This window comes from Rattus rattus, chromosome 1 (assembly GCF_011064425.1).
Source record: "Rattus rattus isolate New Zealand chromosome 1, Rrattus_CSIRO_v1, whole genome shotgun sequence".
Classification (NCBI taxonomy): Eukaryota; Metazoa; Chordata; class Mammalia; order Rodentia; family Muridae; genus Rattus; species Rattus rattus.
The window spans coordinates 251779358-251803232 of NC_046154.1; the positions used below are offsets into that span (position 1 = coordinate 251779358).

A 23875-nucleotide genomic window follows, 5' to 3' on the forward strand; every position below is an offset into this window, starting at 1 on the left:
GTAACAATCCTTAACAAGATTGTATTCCCATGTCTACCCACCGTTTGTTTTTATGAACGATGCTAGGGCTGGAGAGAGGGCAGCTCAGCAGTTAAGAGCAGTTGCTCTTGCAGAGGACCCAGTTTTGTTTCCCAGCACCCACATGGTGGTTCACAACCATCTTGTCACTCCACTTTTAGAGAATCCAGTATCTTCTGACCTCCATGGCACTTAAGCATGCACATGGTGGACATAGATGTTTAAGCAGGCAAAATACAAAAGCCGCCAAATTCCTTTCAGATTCTGATTAACCAAAGACCTTATGAAGACAAAACTGCCTGAACTCCTCCCACCCACAAACATCCAACTTCTTGGGATGATTGGTTTGGTAGGTATGCAGGTTCTTAACAGAACAGATGGGTCTCAGATGACCGTCGTATGCTTCCTGCTGGACCAGGAAAAAGATGAACAGAATTTGTTCTAGTGTCTACTATGGTAGTTATATGAACACTGGAAGATTTCTCAAGCTAAAGCTTTAAGTTTGTGTGATGCAGGGGTAAAGTGCAAGAGGTGGTTGAGAGCAATGACTGTTCTTACAGAGGTCCTGAGTTCAATCCCAGTAACCACACAGTGGTGGCTCACAACCATTTGGTGTGTCTAAAGGCAGCTACAGTGTGCTCATATACATAAAGATAAATCTTTAAAAAAAAAAAAAAAAAAAAGGCAAGAGAGGTGGAAGTTACTGTGTCTGACTGACAACAGTGGTTTTCAAAGTTGGTGATTTTGTTCCCTGGGCAACTTTGGTTAATGTAGAATCATCCTGGTTGGGAGTGGAGATGGGATGCTACTGCCATCTAGTGTGCAGAGGCCAGTGATGTCACCAAGTACACTATCCTTACACTAACAGGGCGGTCTGTGCGAATTAACCAATTTGTCTGGAATTAACCAATCGTTGGTTGTATTAGGAACTCCTAGAGTGGTAACCCTCCAATGGCAGTCTACATAAGAGAATTTTAAACTACCAAGTCACTGATAGGTGACAGCTTCACAAGGCCTCTTAGTATAGAGCTCAGTGGGAGGAGAAGAGTTAAATTGGGGAGAGAGCTCAGTGGTAGAAGCTAGCTCTTACAGGGGGACCAAATGAAACAACAGCTAGGCTGGGGATAGTAAAGAGCCCTGGGCTTGATATCCAACACAAACACATCAAAGCACAATAGTGGTTTTTCTTAGAGGAGGGCAGGGGATCTCTTGAGAGTTCAGGCCAACCTGGTGTATATACCCAGATTGTTACAATTTCCCCATCCCATGTTACCTAGAAACGCTAAGCATTTATTCAAAATATGAGCTGATAAGACTGAAAACCAGGCACAGCTGCCACACTTCATTTAAAACGAAATATCAACATATTTATTAGGCTGCTCGACAGTGAACATGTAATCACTTTCTTCATGGAGGGAGAATACACCTGACCATGTTGCGGGAGGAGGAGGATGAGGGCTCCACAAGAAATCCCCCTTTACCAAGGAGAGGATGTTTCCTGCTAGCACTGTCTCTGCTGTACACTCCAGCCAAACAGCCACGGTTTCCCCAGAATCCCTTTGAGCTGTTACTGCCTCAGATATGGGAGAATATAAGGTTACACACGTCAAAAACACATAGGATATTAATAAATGGCACCTGGACAATAGGCCTAACATTATCAAATTTTTTTCAAATGATAAGGGGTGGGAGGGACTGCTACCCAAAGAAAGTTCCTCAGTCACAGTAGCATTTATAGAGATCTTACATCAAAAGCACAAGGGACCAGTAAATATCTACTATCCCTGGCGTAAGTTTCTCCTGGTTCTTCTTGTTGCTAAATGGTGACATTCTGCCTTTCACCTGTCTTAGCTATCATTTCAATTAAAAAGGGAAACTAAAAAATGGTAGAAGAGGACGAGGAGATGGTGAAAAACAACCCTGTTCAGACAAAGATAAAAATACAAAATCAGATGTAGCACAATATAATAGAAACTGGCTGAAAACAGTACACGCTAACAGACATGATACACAAACTCAGGGTGGGAGGAGACAGGAGAGGGCAGAGGCCACGGCCTACACCAGGAGCCGCTCAATAAACTGCTGAATGGACTGGATCTGCTGCTTTAGTTGAGAGCCTTCTTTGATGGTTACAGAACAGGCGATGACCGGCCTGGAGACTCCACAGGCCCGTCCTAAAGCCTGCTTGGAGCGTACAAATACATAGGGGACATTCTTGTCTTCACACAGCAGAGGGAGGTGCAGGATGATCTCCAAGGGCTCAGCGTCTGCTGCCATCACAATGAACTCAGAGATGCCTCTGTTGAGGGTTTTGGTGGCTGTGGAGATAGGACATGTAGCCAATAGTTGACATGGGGTTTGGTGAGAGCAGCCACAACAAAGCAAGGAAAATGTAACAGGTGCACTGAAATAGGCAAGTGCTTAGAAAAGCCAGGCGGGTGTGACACGCCTTCAACCCTAACAGTTTGAGGCCAACACTAGACAGTGAATTCCAGGACAGCCAAAGCCACATACTGAGACTCTGTCTCGCAAACAGAAAGCTCAAGAACAGCAAGTTTCTGCTTGGAGCGGCCCTGATAGACAATATGGCACCCAACACTGACCAATTACTCAACCCTCAATGTCTCTCCTAAACCCCCATCTGGTCACTTCTTTTACTACCACACTTCTCCAAATCACCACCATCTCTTACCCGATCAGCCCTAACAGCTTCTCCCTTAGGACCTATCAGCACAAGGTAGTCCTTCTGTAGCTTTAACCTGTCACCAGGGCCTCAGTTCTCTGTTCATGTCACTTCCTCAGAAGACTCAATCCAAAAAGATCTCGGACACCTCCATTCTCCTTGACAGACTGACTACTAGACACACAACCCACACCTTCCTGCACTGCAATATGAACCCCAAGAATGGAGGAGCCATGGAAGGGCTTCGCTTTGTCTTCTGCCAACTACAAAGGTAAACATCTCCATTTTTCATTGTTCCCTAAAATCTCAAAAATGGTAAACATGGTATTTAATTAATTAGTATCTTCAAAACAAAAACAGCTCTTCTACAGAAAACTATTCGCTTTTATCTTCTCTGGGTTACTTCACTGAAAAATTGTTCATTCAACAAACAAAACCATAGCCAAGCATCTGTACACATCTGTAATGCCAGCACTTTAGAGACGGAGGACCAGGCTACTCAGTAAATGTGTGAGGTCAGCTTGGGTTCACAAACCTTTCCCATAACAAACAAAAGCACAAAACTCCTCAGCCTGCTCCCACTCTGCAATTCATCCTCTCTCCACACATACAAAAGCAGGAGATATATCTGAGAACCACTGAAATTCATGGATCCCACAATGTCAGAGACTGAAAGCATTAAAATGCCTTTCTTTTGAAAAGCAGCACAACTTAAACTCAATGCCAAACCGCCTTTCATTGGTCAGTAGAAAACTTCTGGGATGCACAGGCACCGAAGCACTGAGGTTTGAAGTAGGAGGAACGCTTGGTTGGGAGTTTGAGGCTACCCTGGGAATACAGCAAGACCCATCTCCACAAACTAAAACAGAAGAAAGTGGAAGAAATAGTCCCAAAACCAGTCCAAACCAGATACTCAGGAGACCCGCTGAAAATGGGAACCTTCAGCACCCCACCATCACCCTGTGGTTGCCTCACCTTCATTGGCTCCTTTCCGAAGCTGCTTGTAGTTACACGACTGCTGAACAAGGTCCAGCAGCTTCTTGGTGAGGTGGGCATCTGCGAGGGGATAGGCCTTCGGGTTCACATCAGCCTCCGTCTACAGAGAAACAAAAGAGTCAAACTGGACCAGAAGCTGTTTCAGATAAATTAAAAAATAGTTATCAACAACTAAGACAATGGACAGTTTGGTCACACACATGTGACAGACACATATGTGCATGCTGGAGACCCAGGGAGACCTCTAGACAGGTAGTGATGACACACAACTTTAATCCCAGCGCTTGGAAAGCAGATCTGTTGAGTTCAAGGCCAGCCTGGAGTCTACAGAGTGAATTCCAGGACAGCCAAGACTACACAAAGAACCCTGTGTCAAGGAAACTAACACCCAAAACATCAGGCCCTAGCAATGCAACAAAGAAACCAACTAAGACAGAAATGCCCTCTTCTGGACTCAAAGGGCAAAAGTGATCATATATGGACTCCTACCATCTAGTTTTATCTTAGCAAACTGATAATCAATAAGCCCATGGAAGCAACCAAACTGACCAGGTTCCTTGTCACAGTGGACCAGTTTACAGTATCACACTCAAAAGTTAATTTGAATTAATTTTATCTGTGTGAATTAATATATACAATCACATGATGATTATTTAAAATATCCTTTAATTTTATCTAAGTATGCACGCGTGTGAGTGTGTGTATGACTCAGTTGGGCAGCGGTGATGCATGCCTGTAATCCAAGCACTCAGGAGGCAGAGGCAGGGAGGTTTTCTAAGTTTGAGGTCACTGTTTTATAGGCTGAGTTCTAGGACAACCAGGACTACACAAGACTGTTTCAAAAAAAAAAAAATCTAAAAAGCAAACAAAGGGTGTGCGTATGTTCAGGCTCTGAGATTAACTTCTAAGGAAAGGGACATGCATCCCACCAAGTTTTCTTATCTATTATTAGCAGCTACTGAGTTTAACATTTGTTATAGAAATTGACAAAGTCTTACAAAAACCACTGGTGGAGTACAGTGGTACACTAGTGTAGTCCTGGCACTGGGGAGGAGGTCTATACAAATGTGAGGCCGGCCAGGGACACAGTGAACCTGGCTTAAAATACCCCAAAAAGAAAACTACCAAATTATACTGGAAACAAAAGCACTTTACAGCACGAAGAAATGGAACGTTTAAACTCTGTATTTTTATTTATATATTAACATACTGGGTTCAAATCTTCACTCTGTGTCTTAGTCTCAGTTGTTTCTTTTCTTTAAATTTATTACCGGTTTGCACTATTATCCCCTCTACTGGCTTGAATTTATTTACTTCTTTATTCTTTTTCCCCCCTAAAGAAATTTGCTAGATTGCCCAGGCTGGCTCTGAATTCCTGTGCTCAATCAAATCATTACTCTCAAGTAATCAAAACTGCAAATACATGCCTAGCTTTGCTTTGCCCTCTAAGGCCTCAAATGTTAGAGAACAACTCAACAGACTATTTAATTTTGTAAATTTTTTCTGTGATGTCAGAAATTGAATTCATGGCCTTGATCGTGCTAGACGAGCACTGACCTCTATGTTGTTCATCAGCCCACACTCTTTGGAGATAAGGCTGGCTATAATGCCCAGGATAGCAAATTAAATTCCTAGCCGCATCAATTTGGTCTCCTTGTTTACCTGACAGTGAAACACACAAGATCTTATTTGGCAAATACAGCCACACATAACCTGAAATTGACATAAAATCCCAACAGAGCTGAAAAAGGCCAGTGACACTAGCAGCCTTAAGCACACCACCTTATTAATGTTGTAAACTTGTCAACTGTGCTAGTGCTGCCTAACAGTGTGCACTTGCTGATGTTCCTGCTATTTATTATACCACACCTTCTAGTTTTGTGTATTACACAAACGTTGCGGCAGACAGTACATTAGCTATGGCAACAGCCTCCTGCTCTAATCACGAGGCTCCAAGAATGACTGAGCAGCCTTGGTGCAGTGGCACACACCTGTAATCCCAGCATTGTGGAGGCCGAGGCAGGGAGATCTCATGTCCAAAGACAGAACTCGCCCGTCCTTGAGGGATGCCTGTTTGTACTCCCAAGTATTACGAGCAACTCCTTGTCCCCATTTCCCAGCCCACACAAACTGCTGCAGAGTTCACCAACAGCACCGGACTTCAAAACTTTTCACTGGTTTGACATTAGCTTAGAGGCTCTCTCACCGGGCTCAGCCAAACTAGTTACAACAGGAAACTCCATCCGGAACCCACTACAAGATTAGAAAATGGAGACGCTCCAGCATTATCATCCCACGTGGTGCTACCAGGACCTCCGATTTCTGAAGCCTCAGTTTCAGGGTGGGAGACTTTCCTGGGATCACTTCACATTCCATTTGACCCCGAAATTAAAAAAAAAAAAAAAAAAAGGGGGGGATCCCTCATCGCGAGGGCGTGAGTGGTGCGCCTTTAATCCCAACACTCGAAAGGCAGACAGAGTTTTGCGAGTTCAAGGCCAGCTTGTTCTACAGAGTTCCAGGCCAATCAGGGATACCTATTGAGTCGTAAAAACAAAAGTACCCCTAAACTTCCTAAGCCTTAATATTTCCCGGCAGACACTGGATCCTGAATTCCCTAACCTTGATAGCTCCCGGCAGACACTGGCTGCAAACCCCACGGAGATACTCTTCCTCAACCCCGGGAGTGGGAAAGAGGTGACTCGCATCCCGTGATTTCACCTCATCGTCCAATGATTAAAGAAAAAGTAAAGAGAAAAAGAAAAGAAAGGCGAAAGGAATGGATTTTCCATACACTTCCACCTGCCCACGTGGGGCGGTCATCTCAGATGCTACACCATGCCTCTCCTCACTACCTCAACTTTGGCCACGCCCACTGCCTCAAAGCCGACCAGGCCTCACCGACCCGGGCCCTCCCGCTACCAGGGTTCTTGACTCTGCCGCCCCTGGAACGACCCCGCGGCCGCCCGAGTTCTAACCCCGGGCCCGGAGACGGCCATCGCGGGACGGGCGACATGTCGCACACGCTACGCTTCCCACAAGACGGAGCGAACAGGGCTCGCATCCCGCGCTCCCCGCGCTTGCGGCCCGACGCACTCACTCACCATGGCTGCGGTGCGCAGGCCTCACCGAGACTTCACAACAGCCCACCTCAGACACAAACGTCGCGCAGAAAAAGCAGCGGAAACCACTTCAGGAGTGGCGGGAGCGGAAGTGACGTCACGTAGAGTGCGCGCGGTGACGTCGCCCCGCCTCCTTCCCAGAGGGCGCAAGCGTTGACGTCATCTTTGTGTGAGGGACATGGGTTTTGCTCGTTTTATTAGCGTCCCAGTTAGGATGGGCCAAAATTGTGAATTAACCACTCGGGAAGTGGCACACTAGTACAGAGGGTATATATAAGGGTTGCCATTTCATAACCAGGCATTCTTTTGAGCACATCGTGTACCCTTTTCAAAACCGTTCTTTCAGGCCTGGCTAGTGGCCTGCCTGTCATTCCAGCACTTGGGATCAGGAGAATCAGTTCATCCTCAGCTTTGGTTACAGCTTCGAGGCCAGCCTTGGGTTACATGGGACTTTGTCTTCTGCCTCCAGAAAACAAAATAAAAAATTCACTCGATGACACAATGTTAAGACAAACTGCAAGTGAAAAATTCCTTTATCTTGAGATATCGCTCATCAATATTTCTGGTGGGGTGTGGAGTTAGAATTCACTCAGGTGATTCCTACAATTGGCTGAAATGTGGCAGTGGTTCTCAACCTCTCTGGGTCCTGATTCTTTTGGGAAGTGTGTGTCAAAAGATTCTTTCTCCGGGGTTGCCTAAGACCATCAGAAGACACAATTGATAACAGTAGCAAAATTATAGTTATGAAGTAGCAACGAAAATAACTTTATGGTTGGGGAGGTCACCACAACATGAAGAATTGCAGGAATAGGATAAGAACCGCTGGAATAGGGGGGTAGTTAGTGAATGACAGGGAGGTTGTGTTTGGAGTAATCATATGTGACACCTGCTTCCTTCTGCTCAGTGTCTTGCCCCTTCCTTAGTGATGTACCAAAGCTTCATTATGAAAGGATAAACTCAGATCTAGTACACCCTACCACAAGGTCTTCCAAGATCCCCATGGCTTCTCAGTCTTTTCCAACATGATGCCAAACACAACACCTGGGGGCCATTTGGATTAAGCCCAGACCTCACCATGAGAGCCAATTTCAGCTCATCGTGCTGAAGATGTAGAAGCTGAGGACTGGGAGGATCTTTAGGAGCCTTACAAAATAGTTCCTCATTTTTACAGCTAGAGAAGAAAGTCTAAAATCATATTGTAATCTACCCTCTTAGTCATATTTTTATATGACTTAGTCTAGAGAAGAAAGAACCACTGTTTTAGCTGTTGACATGGGTTATTTTCCCCAGATGTCGTTACCTGAGCAGTGTCGGGGGTCAGGCAACCACAGGGAGTCAAACTGCCTAGAGGAGGGAACATTTCTAGAGGCTGGAGAGACGGCTCCCTGATTGATCGCACTGGCTGTTCTGTAGGATATGGATTCAATTCCCATCACCTACACGGCAACTAACAACTGTTGTGACTCCAGTTCCTGAGAGACCCAACTCCCTCTTCTAGCATCCGCGGGCACTGTGACGCACCGACTTGCATGCAGGCAAACACACACACACACACACACACACACACACACACACACACACACACACACACAAGAGACAATTTTTACTTTATTTTTTAAAGAGTGAATACCTAGTGAGGCAGCGGTAGCCCATGTCTTTAATCCCAGCATTTGGGAGGCAGAGGCAGGTCTGAGGTCAACCTGCTGACATAGTCTGGAAACCAGTTTATTTTAGAAATGTGTCCTACATTCTTATCATGACTTACTGGTTTCTCATCCACGGGCATTCTGCCCCCTACCCATCCTTTTGCTTTACTGAGTCCATGCCAATTTATTCACCATTTCTGTCCATCGCTCTCTTGTTAGGCATATGCTGTGGTTTTAATGCGTCTTATATCCCTGAAGTCATACAGAAATTTGACTCCTAAAATCACTTGATAATATCAAGAGCCAGCATGTTACACCTGCAATCCCAGAGCTCCCGAGGTGGAAGCAGGAGGTTCAGAAGTTCAAGGTCATCCTCATTACCTAATGAATTTAAGGTCAGCCCGGGCTACATGAGACCTTGCCTCAGAAAAACAAAACAAAAACTATGACTAAGAGGGTAGATTACAATATGATTTTAGGGTTTAAAGGTGAGGTCTTTGGGAAGTGACTGAGATCCAGCAAAACATTTAGATCAGAGTAGAGCCCTCATGATTGGATCCTGGTGGGTTTAATTTATCCATTTCGCCTTTTTTGTTGTTGTTGCTCAATTTTGAGTCTCACTATGTAGTCTTGGCTGGCTTGGAACTCACTAGATGCCTAGAAGTCCTATGTAGATCAGACTGACTTGAACTCATGGAGATCCACCTGCCTCTGCCTCCTGAGTGCTGGGATTAATGGTGCGTGTTGGTATGTGGTACTGGGGACTGAACCCAGGTCCTGGTTAAGAGCAGCAGGTACTCTTAAATGCTGAGCCTTCTCTCCACACCCTAGAGTTTTATTTTCCTGTTTTTGAGACCAGATCTCATTCTAGAAAATACTGGCCTAGAACTCACTTTGTAGCCCAGGCTGGCCTCAGATTTACAGTAATTTTTCCTTGGCCTGCCAAGTGGTGGGATTATGAGCATAAACCTCTGTGGGCACATTCTCATGGATGTATGAAGTGAGAAGACATTTGTACACGTGTACTTGCACTGTCTCTTGCTGTATGATGCTCTGTGCCACCTTGACACTCTGCCGCCCAGAAGGCTAGCACGATGAGCCAAAATAAACTCTCTTCCAAAGAAGCCTGTCTTGGATCTTTTTTTAAAAAAATTATTATTACAGAAATAATAATACAAAGTGATTTATTCTGTTTAACTCATTTCTGTTTAGTAGCTGTCTTAGGGCTTTACTGCTCTGAACAGATACCATGACCAAGGCAACTCATAAAGGACAGCATTTAATTGGGGCTGACTTATAGGTTGGGAGGTTGAGTCTATCCTCATATAGGTGGGAGTGTGAGGACAAATTTTTTGGGTTCAGACTCCATCTTAGAGAACCTGACCCCCGAACAAGACCTGGTTCTATCACCTGTAATCATGAACTCGGGTTGACTACGGACATGCTGAGTGTCTGGTGGGTCACTGTGTGTTATCGTGTAAATAGGGCCAAGGCAGTAAAAATGCAGACTTGAATTAGGGTTAAGGCAAATTCTAGAATTGTAAGCAGTACTAGAATAGTGAATGCCATTGTGGAAGTTGGTGGGCTGATGCTGATTAATAACTTAGTTAATACTAAGGTGGCACTGAGTAGGCGTATGAATAGGTGTCCTGCAGTGATGCTAGCTGTGTCAGGAACCGTTAGCGCTATTGGCTGAATAAATAGGCTGATGGTTTCTGTGATAACAAGCAAAAGGAATTAATGAGATAGTGCTCCTTGGGGGAGGAGGAGGGCTAAAGAGTTTGTGCTGGAGTCCTGAGATCACAGCTTTGGCTCATAACGAAATTGCTGTGCCTAGATTTTAGAACGCTGAGTATAGGCACGTGAGGAGGGAGGTTCAGGAGGTTTGTCGACGCAGTAAATATAGTAAGGGAGGCGATTAGAGATCATGCTTGTCCTTTGGATATGTGAATTAGCATTTATTTTACGATAAGTTTAATTAGTCAATGTTGAAATGAGTATAAGTGGTTATTAATTAAACATTTTGAGGAAGGAAATAGAATTAAGGGAAACACGATAACGATTGGTAATATTATTGTAGGGGAACGAAAGAGGCAGAGATTTTTGTTCATTTTCATCCTCAAGGACTTTCAGTTTTTAATGATTTTAAGGTTTTTGACAGAGGGATGTAGGGGAAACTTGTAAGGAGAATCTCAATCGGAATAAAGTAATGTAGTTGCTGAGGATAGGATGGTAATAAGTCCTGTGAATGGATCTCGTTGTGGCATTTCATTATTACACTCTAACTTTAACCTAAAAGGTTAATGCTCTAAGCTTTGAAGTGAGTTTAGATTATAGAAATAGACCAATTTTCAAAATGTTTTAGAGGCACGATTTCAAGTACAGTTGGTTTGAAGCTGTGATTAGATCTGTAGATTTCTGAGCAATGCCCCTAGAGTACACTTGGGAGATGTTACCGTGGCTTGGTTTAGGCGTCCTGGAATTGCATCATTTTAAAGTCCTAGTGAGGGAACAGCTCATGAGTGAAGAACGTCCTCAGACCAGATATCTTGAATCTCTGTAATACAATCCAGCTATCCACTGCTAACAGGCGAAGTCCACCTGGTGCTAAGTCATTTACTGGGATTATATATGAATATATAGGTCTCCGTAATCAGTATATTTGTAGTTCCAATATCATTTTGATGTTCTGTAGTTTTTACTGTTAGTTTGGGGCTTTTTTTTTTTTTCTTTTCTTTTCTTTTTCGGAGCTGGGGACTGAACCCAGGGCCTTGTGCTTGCTAGGCAAGCGCTCTACCACTGAGCTAAATCCCCAGCTCTGAAAAAAAGAAAAAAGAAAAAAAAAAGAATAAGAATTACAGCTGGTAGAGTTGTTCAGATCATTTCAATTTCTTGGGCATCTACTGTACTTGTATGAGTACTTCAGTCGTTAGTATAAGCACGATGATATGAAGTACTAAGGAGCTACTAAGGAATACAATTATTAGTGTATGATCATGGAAACTTGTAAGTTCTTCTATAATGGATGATGTAGCATCTCGTAAGCCTAGTGGAAGAGAGAAGCCATATAGGATCTATAGATGTCAATCTATACTTTCTCCTTTAGAGGCAAAGCCTTCTCAACATATAACATTATGAAGACAGCTATAAGGGGAGTGCGGGGCAGTGGCTGAGGCGGAAGAGCCACCCTGGCCCTTTTGAATCCCTGTCTTCTGGGGTCATGGCTGGTCTCAAGGAGAAGCTTGTTTCACTAGGGTTCTTTGGTAATGCCAACCAAAAGAGAACTCAGAAAGCCTGTGAGAGCTCACCCAGGAGTTAGTTCGAGAACAGAACAGTACAGACTTCTTTGTATTGTCAACGTTCTCCAGCCAAGGAGCACTAAGAACATACCTCTAATGCTACTGTTTATTCCAGCAAGAGAACAGCAAAATCCACAGGGAACTATAGCCCACGCCTTTAATGCCAGCACTTGGGAGACAGAGGCAGGTGGATCTCTGTTTGGGACCGGCCTGGTCTACGAAGTGAGTTCCAGGCTAGCCAGTGCTACATAAAAGCGATGGTATTAGGAAGGGTTTGCTACAAGATGTAGATTTGTGTTTTAGACTTTTGGGGACAGTTGAAAGAAATTAGGGTTGCCGTGGCTTATTTGCTCCCACGAACATGGATTTTCCTATGACTGGGCAGGTTCCATCACTCCACCATTCATGACAGGCAGGACACTTAATCTCGTCATTCCAGAAGTAGTAAGGGGCTGGAGAGATGGCTCGGCAGTTAAGAGCAGTGTCTGCTCTTCCAGAGGTCCTGAGTTCAATTCCCAGCACCCACATGGTGGCTCACAACCATCTGTAATGAGACCTGGTGCCCTCGTCTGGTGTGTCTGAGTCACATACACTAAATAAATAAATAAATAAATCTTAAGGGAAAAAAAAGACAGAAAGGTTTGCAGAGATGACCAGCATGGTTTTGCTTTGTCTTCCTCTTCCTGAGTTCTCTTTTCTCAGAGCCAAACAACTTTTTCTCTCGACTATTCTGATGCCATCGTCCTTATCGTTGTCTAGACAGGACTCCTGAGAGATGGTCTGTCTCTGCTTCAAATTTAAAACAAACAAACAAACAAACAAACACGCCCACAAAGCAGAGCAGAAGGGCTTACTGTAGTCTTTAAATTTACTCTAGAAATGAACTTTGCTTTAGTAAAGGTCTGGTAGCTCGTGCCTGTAATCTCAGCACTGAAACAGAGACAGAGAAACCGGGTGGTGGCGGCAGCCGCTCACGCCTTTAATCCCAGCACTCTGGAGGCACAGGCAGGTGGATCTTGGTGGATCTTCACGAGTTTGATGACAGCCTGGTCTGCAGAGTGAGTTCCAGGAGAGCCAAGGGCTACAGAGAAACTGTTTTCGAACACCAAAAACCAAAAATTAAACCAGAAAGAAAGAAAGACAAAAAAAAACAAACCCAAGACAGCAGGATTGTTGAGTCAGCCTGGGCTATATAATGATTCCCGCAGAAACCTCAGAAAATCGGAAGTAGGGAGGGGAGAGGAGAGTGATTGATTTGCAGATAAGTTTTTCCAGAACCTCATGTTGATGTGACGGAGCCTGGCCTACGTAATTTTGCTCCCATAGTCCTTTTACTACTTTATCAGATAGGAACTGGGAGGGAGGCAGATTATTATGAGTTCAAGGCCATCGTGATTTATATTGCTGTAAATTTTAAAAATACCCTCATACCCTCCCTAGCGGGCATCGTCGAGCCACATGGAATCAGCGGCGGCCTGTTCTAGGGCACCATGCCACGCTACCCCCAACTATTCTCTGTCGCGCGGCGGTCTCTCTGCCCCTGATGCTAGCGGCCTGCGGTGGCTGCCCTCTCCTAACTGGCTCTCTGCCTCAAACTTTGCTCACACTCCCAGCAACCTGGTAAAATCAGGACTCCGGAGGTTCTAGCAGCGGCTGGTCCCCCGAGGCTCTGTGACCTGCTCTGGTCCCAGGGCAGTTGTCTTATCGCAGCTCTCTGCTGCGGACTCTGCCCACGATCCCAGCAACCGCCCCGAATGGCTATAGTATCAACTCCCAGCAACCCGTTAAGATCAAAACTCCAGATGTTTATAATTTAATAATCAGATTTATCTAAGTAATTTATCTCAGTAAATTTACATTCTACAAAACGCCCGCACAATAAACTCGGAGCCCATTGATAATGATATAAACCGCCCACCTAAATAAGATGAATTGACCTATAAAAACCTATCCCTTAAGAAATATTCATAACTACCTGTGGCCATTTAAGACCACGTGGATCTGGGTCGTCCTTCTCTGCCTCCATCTTGGTTCCCCCCCCCTCCCCCTCCCCCCCCCCCTCCCTTCCCTTTCCCCTCCCGCCTCTGCCTTACAAAAACGTTGTCCCCCCTTTTTTTTTTACTGTCCAATTACGGGCCTCACCTTAACTTGTGCCAGCCCTCATGTGCCTATAGACATCAACCTACAGATTTACATAGTGAGTTCCAGACCAGCTAGGGGTAATGAATGCCTGTAATCCCAGCACTCAGGCTGAGACAGGAGGATTTATGTGAGTTCTTGGTCCGCCTGAGCTTTATAAAGAGATCCTGTCTCAAAATCAAGTAACAGAAACAAAGGAACAAACATTTTGAATATAATTGTTGCCAGTTAGTTGTCCTGATGTAGAACGTTAGAAGCTATTCCTTCTGTCCAAATGCATCCCACCACCCACCAATGGGGCAGGCGTCTACTATCTCCACTGAGCTCCTTTAAACTCAGTCTTCTATCTGGTCTTCCATTCTTGAGGGGCCAAGAGACCATCCTAACCTATTTACCAGTCACGACTTGGGCAGAGATTTATGGCCCTGAGTCAAGGATGAGACTTCCCTCATTGTCCTGGGAGTAAGTTCGGGCCAAGGTCAGGGCAAGTGGAGCAGGCCTGATTTGTACCCAACCTGCTATCCAGCCATCTGACCACAGCAGAGGCAAAACACAGCAGCTTAGAGCTCCTGGAAGAGGTTTCCTCCAGCAAGGGCCTGCTAGCTAGAGCTGAAAGTGTAGCAGCAGGCAGGCTCCATTGTGAGGTGGCCTCACTGACAGAGGCATTATGAAGTAAGGAGTACCCCACCCCAAACTTCCTGAGCCAGCCCATGTTTCCTCCCCACTCCCCAAACACCATCTACCTGACCTAAGCTTTACCATGTTGCTACCACTTCTGGGGGCTTGTGCTGTGGTAGGTCCATTCCAGGGCCCTGAGTGGGAGCCAGTGAGGAGCCTACTGTCTCAGGATCAGAGCTGCAAGGACCCCCGGTGCTGCGGCAATCTGCTTGTCTTCTGCCTCTTTCTGATCTGGCAGATCCAGCAGTATTGGTACCAGCTCTCCAGGACCAGGAAGAGGAACGTCACTAAGGTAAGGGGGTCACTTCCTCAGCATCACGGTTCTCAGCCACTTGCCACAGGGACCGTGTTCTCTGTCATGTGTATCGGAGGTGAACTAAAGAGCACTGTTCAGGCCTGAAACCCAGGGCTGCTGTAGATGACGCATCTCTCCCTCGCTCCTCAACCTCAACCCCCCTACTTGGACACCATCTCTCACATAGGTGACTTCCAGAAACCTTACTACAGCACCTGGGCTCCGCATCACGGTAACGGCTGTCTGCTTTTGCTTGGTGTAACCTTCCCTTTCCTTTTAAAGAGTATAAGGTGCACACACACGTGACAAGGGTATGAATCAGTGAACTTTTACAAGCCAAGCACACCCGTGTGTAGCAGCCAGATGAAGAAACACCATCAGGGGCTATCAAGAGAGTTCAATGGTTAAGACTCATTGCTGCCAAGTCACATGACTTTCATCCCCTGAACCCACATGGTAGAAAGAGAAATTCCCACAAACTGTCCTCTGACCTCCACACCTATGCCACTGTATATACACAGAGGCTTGTGGAGTGTGTGTATGCGTGCGCGCACACACATGCACACACACACACATACGCACACACGCACACACACACAAATTATGTATAGAAAAAGAAGCACAAATAAGGTACAAGCTTGTAATCCCAACATTCAGGAAGCAGAGGCAGGGAGATGGTCCCATGTTTGAAGCCATCCTGGTCTACATATCTAGTTCCCAGCCAGTCAGGGCTAGATAACTCTGTTTCAAAGGATATAAAAGGAAAGTTAAACAATCAGAGCATCAAGTGAGGAGTGTGGCTTAAGTCTAGAATGTTTGTCTAATATGTAGTAGGCCTTGGCTTTAAACACTAGCAATAAAAACTGGTCATGAGGCTGAGTGTGGGGTGGACCCATTTAATTCCAACACTCAGAAGGCAGGGGCAGGCAGATCTCTGTGCGTTTAAGGACAGCTTAGTTTATATAATGAATTCTAAGACAGCCAGAGCTATATAGAGAGATGCTATTTAAAAAAAAAGAAAAGAAAAAAGAAAAAAAGAAACCTGGGCATGGTGGCCTATGCCTGCAATCCCAGCACTTAGGACTCAGAGCACTGCTCAGGAGAAGCACTAGGATGAGACTTTGTCTCAAGCCTTAGGCCTCAGCTGCACACCAGCCAACCAGCCAACCAACCAACCATACAACCAACCAACAAAAAAACCAACCAACCATACAATCAACCAAACAACCAACCAACCAACCAACCATACAATCAACCAACCAACCATACAACCAACCAACCAACCATACAACCAACCAACCATACAACCAACCAACCAACCAACCAACCAACCAACCATACAACCAACCAACCATACAACCAACCAACCAACCATCCAACCAACCAACCATACAACCAACCAACCATACAACCAACCAACCAACCATACAATCAACCAACCAACCAACCAACCAACCAACCATACAACCAAACAAACAATCAACCATACAACCAACCAACCAACCATACAACCAACCAACCAACCAACCAACCAACCAAACAAACAAACAAACAAACGAACGAACAAACAAAAACAAAAGAACCACCCCTCAAAAGCCCAGACCAAAACCCAAGTACTAGAAGACTCTGGGTTCAAATTCCAGCAGTGAAAAAAATTCCCCAAAGCCCCAAGATGTACACGCATGGTTGATTTAACAGACACACGCGGACCTATGTGAAATTAGTGGACCTGTGTGAAATCACATGGCAAGTATTCTACACAGAGCTTAAGTCAAACCGCTTGTGAGCCAGGCATATTTTAAGAACCAATTTGCAATTTGCTACATAAAACCATGTAGTGGTTTCTGGGAGTCCACTCTCTACTAAAACTCCTGCCTCAATTCCAAGACCTGATAGGATCTACCCTGTATTTCTCTCAGACCCAGGCTTCACTGTTCTTGTTGCTGGCTCTATTCTGACCATATGGGCACTCCTTCTCCTCCCCCACCTCCCCTCACCTCCTCTCCCTCCTCCTCCTCCTTCCCCTCCTTCCCCCTCTTCCTTATCCTTCCCTCCTCCCCTCTTCCCTTCCTCCCCTTCCCCCTCTTCCCCCTCCTCCCTTCCTCCCCCTCCTCCCCCTCCTCCTCTTCTCCCCTTCCTTCCCCTCTTCCTCTTCCCTGTTTTTTAAGGGTGGAATAGAGCCCAGGGCCGCCTCACAAGCTAGACATCATGTCACACATTAAACCACATCAAGCTCTCACCTGGGCTTCCTTGCTGTTCCCGTGGACATGGTCTCGGCTGTGCTGTTCTTAGGGCGTTCATACTTAATGTCTCCTCTGCCTATTTTACTCCTGTCACCTGGCCTGCACCTCACTTCATTCAGTTTCCAGACAGGTCACCTCCTCCGCCTTTCCTTGACTCTTCTGTCTAGTGGAGTTAACGCTAGCTCTTCATTGGGATTTATTTCCATCAAATGCTTTTTGGTGTCCTTTAAGGATTTTGTTTTATTTAAGATAGGGTTTCATGTAGCCCAGGCTAGCCTTTAACTTGCTATGTAGCCAAGGATGACCTTGAACTCCTGAGCCTCCTTTGTCGACAGAGATTATTGAAATGGATTGTTTCCATACTGGGCAAACACTCCATGAACTAAGCTACATCCTTAGCCCAGTTGGTATACATTTGGTTATTATCTTCTCTGTCTACAGCATAGCTCCCAGCAAGGACTTTACCTTGTTCACATTGATACCCAGCACGCAGAACAGTTCCTGGCTCAGAGCAACTCCTCAGTATTTCTGGAGGGAATGAATTTTTTTTCTTAGCACAGGCACCTCCACCCGCCCATGCTAAGGGAGAGTGGGACCTTTGGTCCTATCTGTAGGGAATGCAGGAGATAAATCGTGTGCAGAACTCTGCTTTTCAGCTCTTACTTACTTCACAGGTGCCACCACAGAGACGGACAGTGTTGTCTCCCACCCAGGACCCTTTCTTTGAGGTGATTCCCCAATTCTTCACTCACGGAAAAACCAGGGGCCTGGATGTTCACATCCAGCAGTGGATACAGAGGCCGCGATGGGGATACCAGAGGCGTATCAGACAACAGTGGGACACCCAGTACCTGCTGTCTCCACAGAAGCCATGTGAAGACCTGCCTTGGGATGTCCACAGCTCCACTGAGCCCATCTTTTGTTCCTCTTCCTTTTCAAACACTTGTCTCCTCCCTCAGGGCAGTTCTTGGGAAGCGTGGCCATTACCCTGGTATCCCAGGAATAGCGAGGCCCACCCTTCCTTGACTGTTTGCCAAAGAATGGAACGGCTGCTGGCTCCTTCTCAGAAGCTGGTGCCAGTGGAGCCTGTTAGCCTGAGGTACACCTCCACAACTTTAGCTTTCTCTCTTCCAAACGTCCCCCCGGCTCAGAGCCCAGACTTCTGCCTCAGGGAGCTTCTGCCTGATCCTCTTAACCAACAATTGGAAGTGCCCATGAAGGAGTGCTTGGAGAGCCCACTGGGTCCCTTAGTACCATGGGGTAAAACCCAGACTGCAGGCAGAGAGTACAGGGACGTTGCTCTGCAGTATCTAAACAGGAGAGAGAACCGAAGGGACAGCGCTCAGGAAGTGCGAGCATCTGGAGTCTTCCGCCCAATAGACTCTGGAGTGGAGGAGGATGGAGAGGTGAAAGGCCTGAGGTACAGAAACCAGAGGCAAGAAAGAAGGGAAACTGATGGAGAGGTCTCAGTGCCAGGGTGGGACGGGCAAGACCAGGTGAGGACTGCAGATAGAGAACAAACTGAGAAAGTAGGGAGGAAAACTCAGAGGGAGCCTGTCGATAAGAAACCTCCTTCCCAGGTTCCTATGGGAGAGAACCAAGAACAGTTCAGATGTACAACTGACACAGCAACTCAGACACCACAGTGGGGCGGCTGCTCTGTGGATGCTGTGGAGACTCCAGCACTGGGGAAGAGGAATGAGGAAGGAGCCAGCGGGAAGGAAGAGGCAGAGGTCAAGGTCCAAGGATTGGAAACTCAGGGCTGGACTGGAAGTAGGGCTGCTGAGAATTCCCAAACGCTAGAGTGGAGGACACAAGACCAGACTGGAGACAATACAGGGACAGAAACTGAGGCAGAGGAAGGAAGAAACAAGGACCAGATTGGAAATGAGGATGGTGCGGAAATCCAGACATCTGGAAGGGAGACTCTGGGAGAATTCAGACAGCAGGACAAAGAAGAGACCCAGGCCCCGGGGTGGCAGAAACAGGGATGCATTAGAACTGAGGACGAGGTCCAGACTCCAGCTGGGGAGCGTGGAGGACAGAGCAGAAGGGAGAACGACAGGAAGACCCAAGCATCTAAGGGAGAGAACCAGGATCTGTCAAGACAGGAAGTTGAATTGGGGATGAGGAAGCTTAGGGAGGTAAGAGAAGAGGACTGGGTAGTGATCCAGGCCCCATGGTGGGGCAGTCAGAGGCTCATGCCGATGGCAGTAGACAGAGGACTCACGATACCATGCTGGGGACACCAGAGTCTGGTGGGAGGAGAACGTGCTGTAGACATCCTGTCACTGGAAAGTGACCGACGAGAAGGTGGAGATGCTGATGCAGCAAATCTGGTGACACCCGAGGCCAAGGAGCAGGCTCAATCCAGTGGACCTGACTTGCAGACTTACACAGTGCAGAGCAAGGATGAGGAAAATACTGAAGAGGAAAACGGAACAGACACTCTGGCACTAGGGATGAGAAACCTGAGAGGGGTTAACGGCACCGGTGAAGCGCAGACCCAGAAACTTGGGGAAGAAAATCAGGGTCAGTTAGGGAGTGAATACCATAAAATGATTCATGGACCAAAACGGAAGAATCAGAAGCAAGTTGGAGGCAATGAGCATATCAATAACCAGACATCTGAGGCAGAGAACTGGGAGGAGCTAACAAGTAAGAAAGGTGATACGACCCACGCATCAGGGTTCGAGGAAGCTGAGGAGGTTGATGGTGAGGAAGGCACAGAAGTTTCAATAGAAGGGATGAGAATCGTGAGTAGAGCCGAAGGGGAGGAAGGTACAGAGACCAAGGCAGCCACAGAAGAAAGCCAGAGCCGGTTAGTTGATGTGGATACAAACACCCATTCATCAGAGTTAAAGAACCAGAAGGAGGTGGGCAGTGAGGATGGTACAGAGGCTCAGGCCCCAGAGAAGAGAAAAGAACCTAGAGATGATAATATAAAGGCCCAGAGACCTGAGAGCAAGAACCAGGGACAGCCGGCTGACGCTAGAGGGAGCTGTTCTGCAAGACGGAGGAGCTGGGAACAGGCCAAAGGAGAGAACACTTCAGAAAATGGGGCATTGGAGAAGAAAAACTGGAGAGAGGCTGGAAGAGAGAATTGTAGAAAGATGCAGGGACCCACGAGAAAGGATCAGAGGCGGTTAGGTGAAGTTGATGGTAAGATCTACAGGTTAGAGTGGAGGAACCAGAAGAATTTTAGAGATGGGAATGATGTAGAAATTAAAAAACAAGGGAAGAGAAACCCGAGAGGCTTCGCAGGAGAGGATGGCTCAGAGACCCAAAGCTCTGTGCGAGAGGATCAGAGACAGTCTGGGTGTGAAACCAATGAAAAGATTCAGACACGGGGGCAAAGAATCCAGAGCAAGCGCAGAGACGCTGCTACAGAAATCCAGGATGTTGGGGTCCCGAGAAATTGCAGAGCTGGGGATTCTAAACTGCCTCATCCATCCAGGAGAGGAGATTGGGTCAGCAGGAAGGATGCTGTCAGGGCCAGTCCCCCAAATGGCTCTTCTGGGAGAGTGGGGTCCACAAGCCGGAAGTGCAGCTTGGCTCAGCCGGCCTCTCTCACTTCCGGATATGGAACCCCCAGACACAAGCAACCAGTGGCTGGAAATGGTGTAGACTCTGCTCCTTGTTCTGAAGGACATCTAAGTAGCCAGAGCACAGCTCCTGCCTGGACGCACAGACGTAAGGTCAGTGAAAGGACCCAGAAGGTCCAACCTGGATCTCGAAGACAAGAAAAGGACAAAAGGATGGATCCAGAAAAGGCTTCCAGCTCGACCTGCCAGCACCCGTATCCACAGTCTCCAGCATCCTCTGTCTTTCCCTCTCTCCTATGTCCCCAAGTCTCCCAAGCTGCCCCAGCTCTAGCATGCCTACCAGTTGCACTCACCACCCCTCACAAATGGCCAGTCCTCAAGAAGAGCAAACAACTGCTCCTGGAATCCCTCATGAAGAGGAGGATTGCACATCTGAGATGGGGCCTCCCTCGACGAATCCTGGAGTCTTACTTGCTTTTTCACTTCTTAGAATCTTGCTCATTGCCGCGGGCTGGAGCGAGGCTGCCTGGATTACGCCCAGACCAGGAACGCCAAAGGCAGCAGGAACGACATTGTGCGTCCCAGGCATCCCTGTTAGGCCTTGGGTCTCCAGCCAGGTCTCGAAGCCGTCCAGTTCTTGAAAAAAAAAGCTCTAAACTTTGTACCCAAGTCCAGACTCTTGAGAAGCGTAGACCAACCGAATCAGAGCCAATGGGCAGTTCCATTCCACCTAAGAAACCCAGGAGAATAAGACCACCAGGGGGAGCAAGAGAACCACAGATCCAGGAAGCGGCCACTAAGGCCAAAGTTCCTGCTCCCAGGAATCTCAGGCCCACAGTAGAGTCTAGGAGCTGGCATAACCCAGGAGCAGTCCCAGAGCTTTCCATTGAGAACAGCAGAAGCAGAAGAATGGCTAGGCCTGGAGCCTCCCATGTGGAAGAGAAGACTCCCAGCAAAGCGACAGCCTCATCCTGTCCAGGAGGCTACAACCACTGGAAAAAGGAATGCATTCCAAGGGAAGCCTCCGAGCTCCCCACTGTCAAGTGTCAACCGCCCACATGCGGAAGAAGTGGAAGCGCGGGGCCTGCAGAGGACCGAAAACGAGCCAGTTCTCCACATACCTCCAGCTTCAAAGGGAGCATCCACTCGGCTGCAACCAGACTGAGCATGACCATCTGGAACAAGGCACCGTGGTCTACACAGCTGGCTAAGACCCAGCACTCAACCCCCTTTCTCACCCCGAGGAATCCTACCCAACCTAGCAATGTTGGGGCTCCATATAGAGAGGAGGACAGCAGCAGATTCCCCACAGCTTTGGAGAAGGACCTGGAACCACCAGGACATTCTTGTACAGGAATAACTGTTCCTAAGATAGAGAGCTACCAGGAACAGGAGACACCTGAGAAGTCAAAGGGGGCACCACAAAACCCAGCCGTCTCTCAAAAGTTTGGTTTTATGAGGCACTTGAGATATTTTCTCAGACAGTATGGCCTTAAAAAGTAGCCCACAGGCCCAAAGTCCTTAGGACATGTCAGAGAAAGCTCAATGAGAGTGACCTGCGTAGTCTCAGAGCCTCTAATAAAATTGGTTATTTGGATCCTTTGTACGTTGTCTGACCTCTTTTGGGATTTGGGGTTCTCTGAGGACAGCAAAGACACCACTTCTTTTTTGTTTGTTTGTTTTTTTCTTTTTTTTTCCGGAGCTGAGGACCAAACCCAGGGCCTTGTGCTTGCCAGGCAAGCGCTCTACCACTGAGCTAAATCCCCAACCCCAAAGACACCACTTCTATACTGTAGTTTTGAAGGTTAGCAGAATGTAGGGCAATCCAGTGTCGTCTACTCCCAACCCCCACCTTCTCAGCCCTTTCCCCCAGGCTCCCAGGTCTCATGATGAATTACATTGGGTTTTTTTTTTTTTTTTTCATGGCGTTGACTAACCCCATTCCCAAACTAATTCTGAATGAACCAGGATATCCAGCCCCAGATGTTTGGAGGGTGGGTAGTGCTCTTCATGTCACAGTTTATTGCTGTGAAGAGACACCACGTCCAAGGCAAGTCTTATAAAGGACAACATTTAATTGGGGCTGGCTTACAGGTTCAGAGGTTCAGTCCAGTATCATCAAGGCAGGAGCATGGCAGCATCCAGGCAGCCATGCTGCGGGAGGAGCTGAGAGTTCTACATCTTCATCTGAAGGCTGCTACCAGAAGACTGACTTCCAGGCAGCTAGGATGAGGATCTCAAAGCTCACACCCAGGGTGACATACCTACTCCCAACAAGGCCACACCTCCTAATAGTGTCACTCCCTGGGCCAAGCATATACAACAAACCATAACACACAATGTTATCCAGACTCATTAATACAAAGAAGGGACATTTATAAAGGCTGAGGAAACAAAGATTGTAAGGCCAGAAATTGAGAAGGACCAGAGAAAGGTGTTTTCTGGATCTGACAGGATACTATACTCATAAACTCACAGCAGCTGTGGTTGCCTCTACAAGACCTGTGCAAGATCAAGCCAATCTACATCCCAGCATGGTGTGGGAAGGCATTCATGTACCCCTCCATTCCTGAGGGCTATGGGTACTTGTTGGTTTCTGTGGCAGGGAAGAGTCAGTTTTCTTTAAGGCGTAGCTCCTGAGAGGTCAGGCACTCTCTAGTGCACGGCCCCAGACCAAGGGGTATATGGGCAGAATCAACTGGAATCAAGGAGTTATTTAAAAACGAAGCATCACAGAGCCAGGAATGGTGATGCATGTCTTTAATCTCAGCCCTGGGGACCCAGAAGCAAGCAGATCTTTGTGAGTTCGAGGCCAGCTTAGTCTCTACCAGGCAGTGCATATAGTTCTGGGTCACTTAATGCCTCTTCTGACCTCTGTGGATTCCTATATGCATGTGGTAGGAAAGTAGAATAAGATAGAAAGGACCAATCCTCAGGGACTTGGTGATGTATTTGGTGATTTGGATAAAGCCCTGTCTGCACTGCCTGTTAGCCAAACAAGACTTCACTTGCTCCCTGGGACAAAATGACCTGTAGGAATAGCTGAAACAGTGGTTGGTTGTCCTTAACTTGTTGACCTCTCACAAACACTTGTGTAAAATCTCTCTTGGGATCCAGCACAGAAGCCTTTCAGGAGCTGACCTGGCTTTGGTCCACCAGCGACATCTCTTTTCCACTCTCGTTGGTGTCAGAGTGCTAATTCTCCAAGCATTCC

The 23875-nt window shown here is 46.9% G+C and overlaps 2 protein-coding genes and 1 pseudogene across 2 annotated transcripts; 1 reads left to right on the forward strand and 2 right to left on the reverse strand.

Moving 5' to 3' along the window:
* Positions 1 to 1359: 1359 nt before the first annotated feature.
* Positions 1360 to 6919, reverse strand: Snu13 (small nuclear ribonucleoprotein 13). Its single transcript, XM_032918414.1, has 3 exons — positions 6799 to 6919; positions 3677 to 3797; positions 1360 to 2336 (listed from the first exon to the last, which is right to left on the reverse strand). Exons 1-3 carry the CDS (start codon positions 6799 to 6801, stop codon positions 2074 to 2076), a joined length of 387 nt encoding a protein of 128 aa, XP_032774305.1. The 5' UTR covers positions 6802 to 6919; the 3' UTR covers positions 1360 to 2073.
* Positions 6920 to 9922: 3003 nt separating this feature from the next.
* On the reverse strand, positions 9923 to 10573 carry LOC116890035 (annotated as a pseudogene).
* A 4087-nt stretch (positions 10574 to 14660) lies between these two features.
* On the forward strand, positions 14661 to 22258 carry LOC116890155. The gene is made up of 2 exons (XM_032890888.1): positions 14661 to 14870; positions 17791 to 22258. Exons 1-2 carry the CDS (start codon positions 14661 to 14663, stop codon positions 22162 to 22164), a joined length of 4584 nt encoding a protein of 1527 aa, XP_032746779.1. The 3' UTR covers positions 22165 to 22258.
* The last annotated feature ends 1617 nt before the right edge of the window (positions 22259 to 23875 follow it).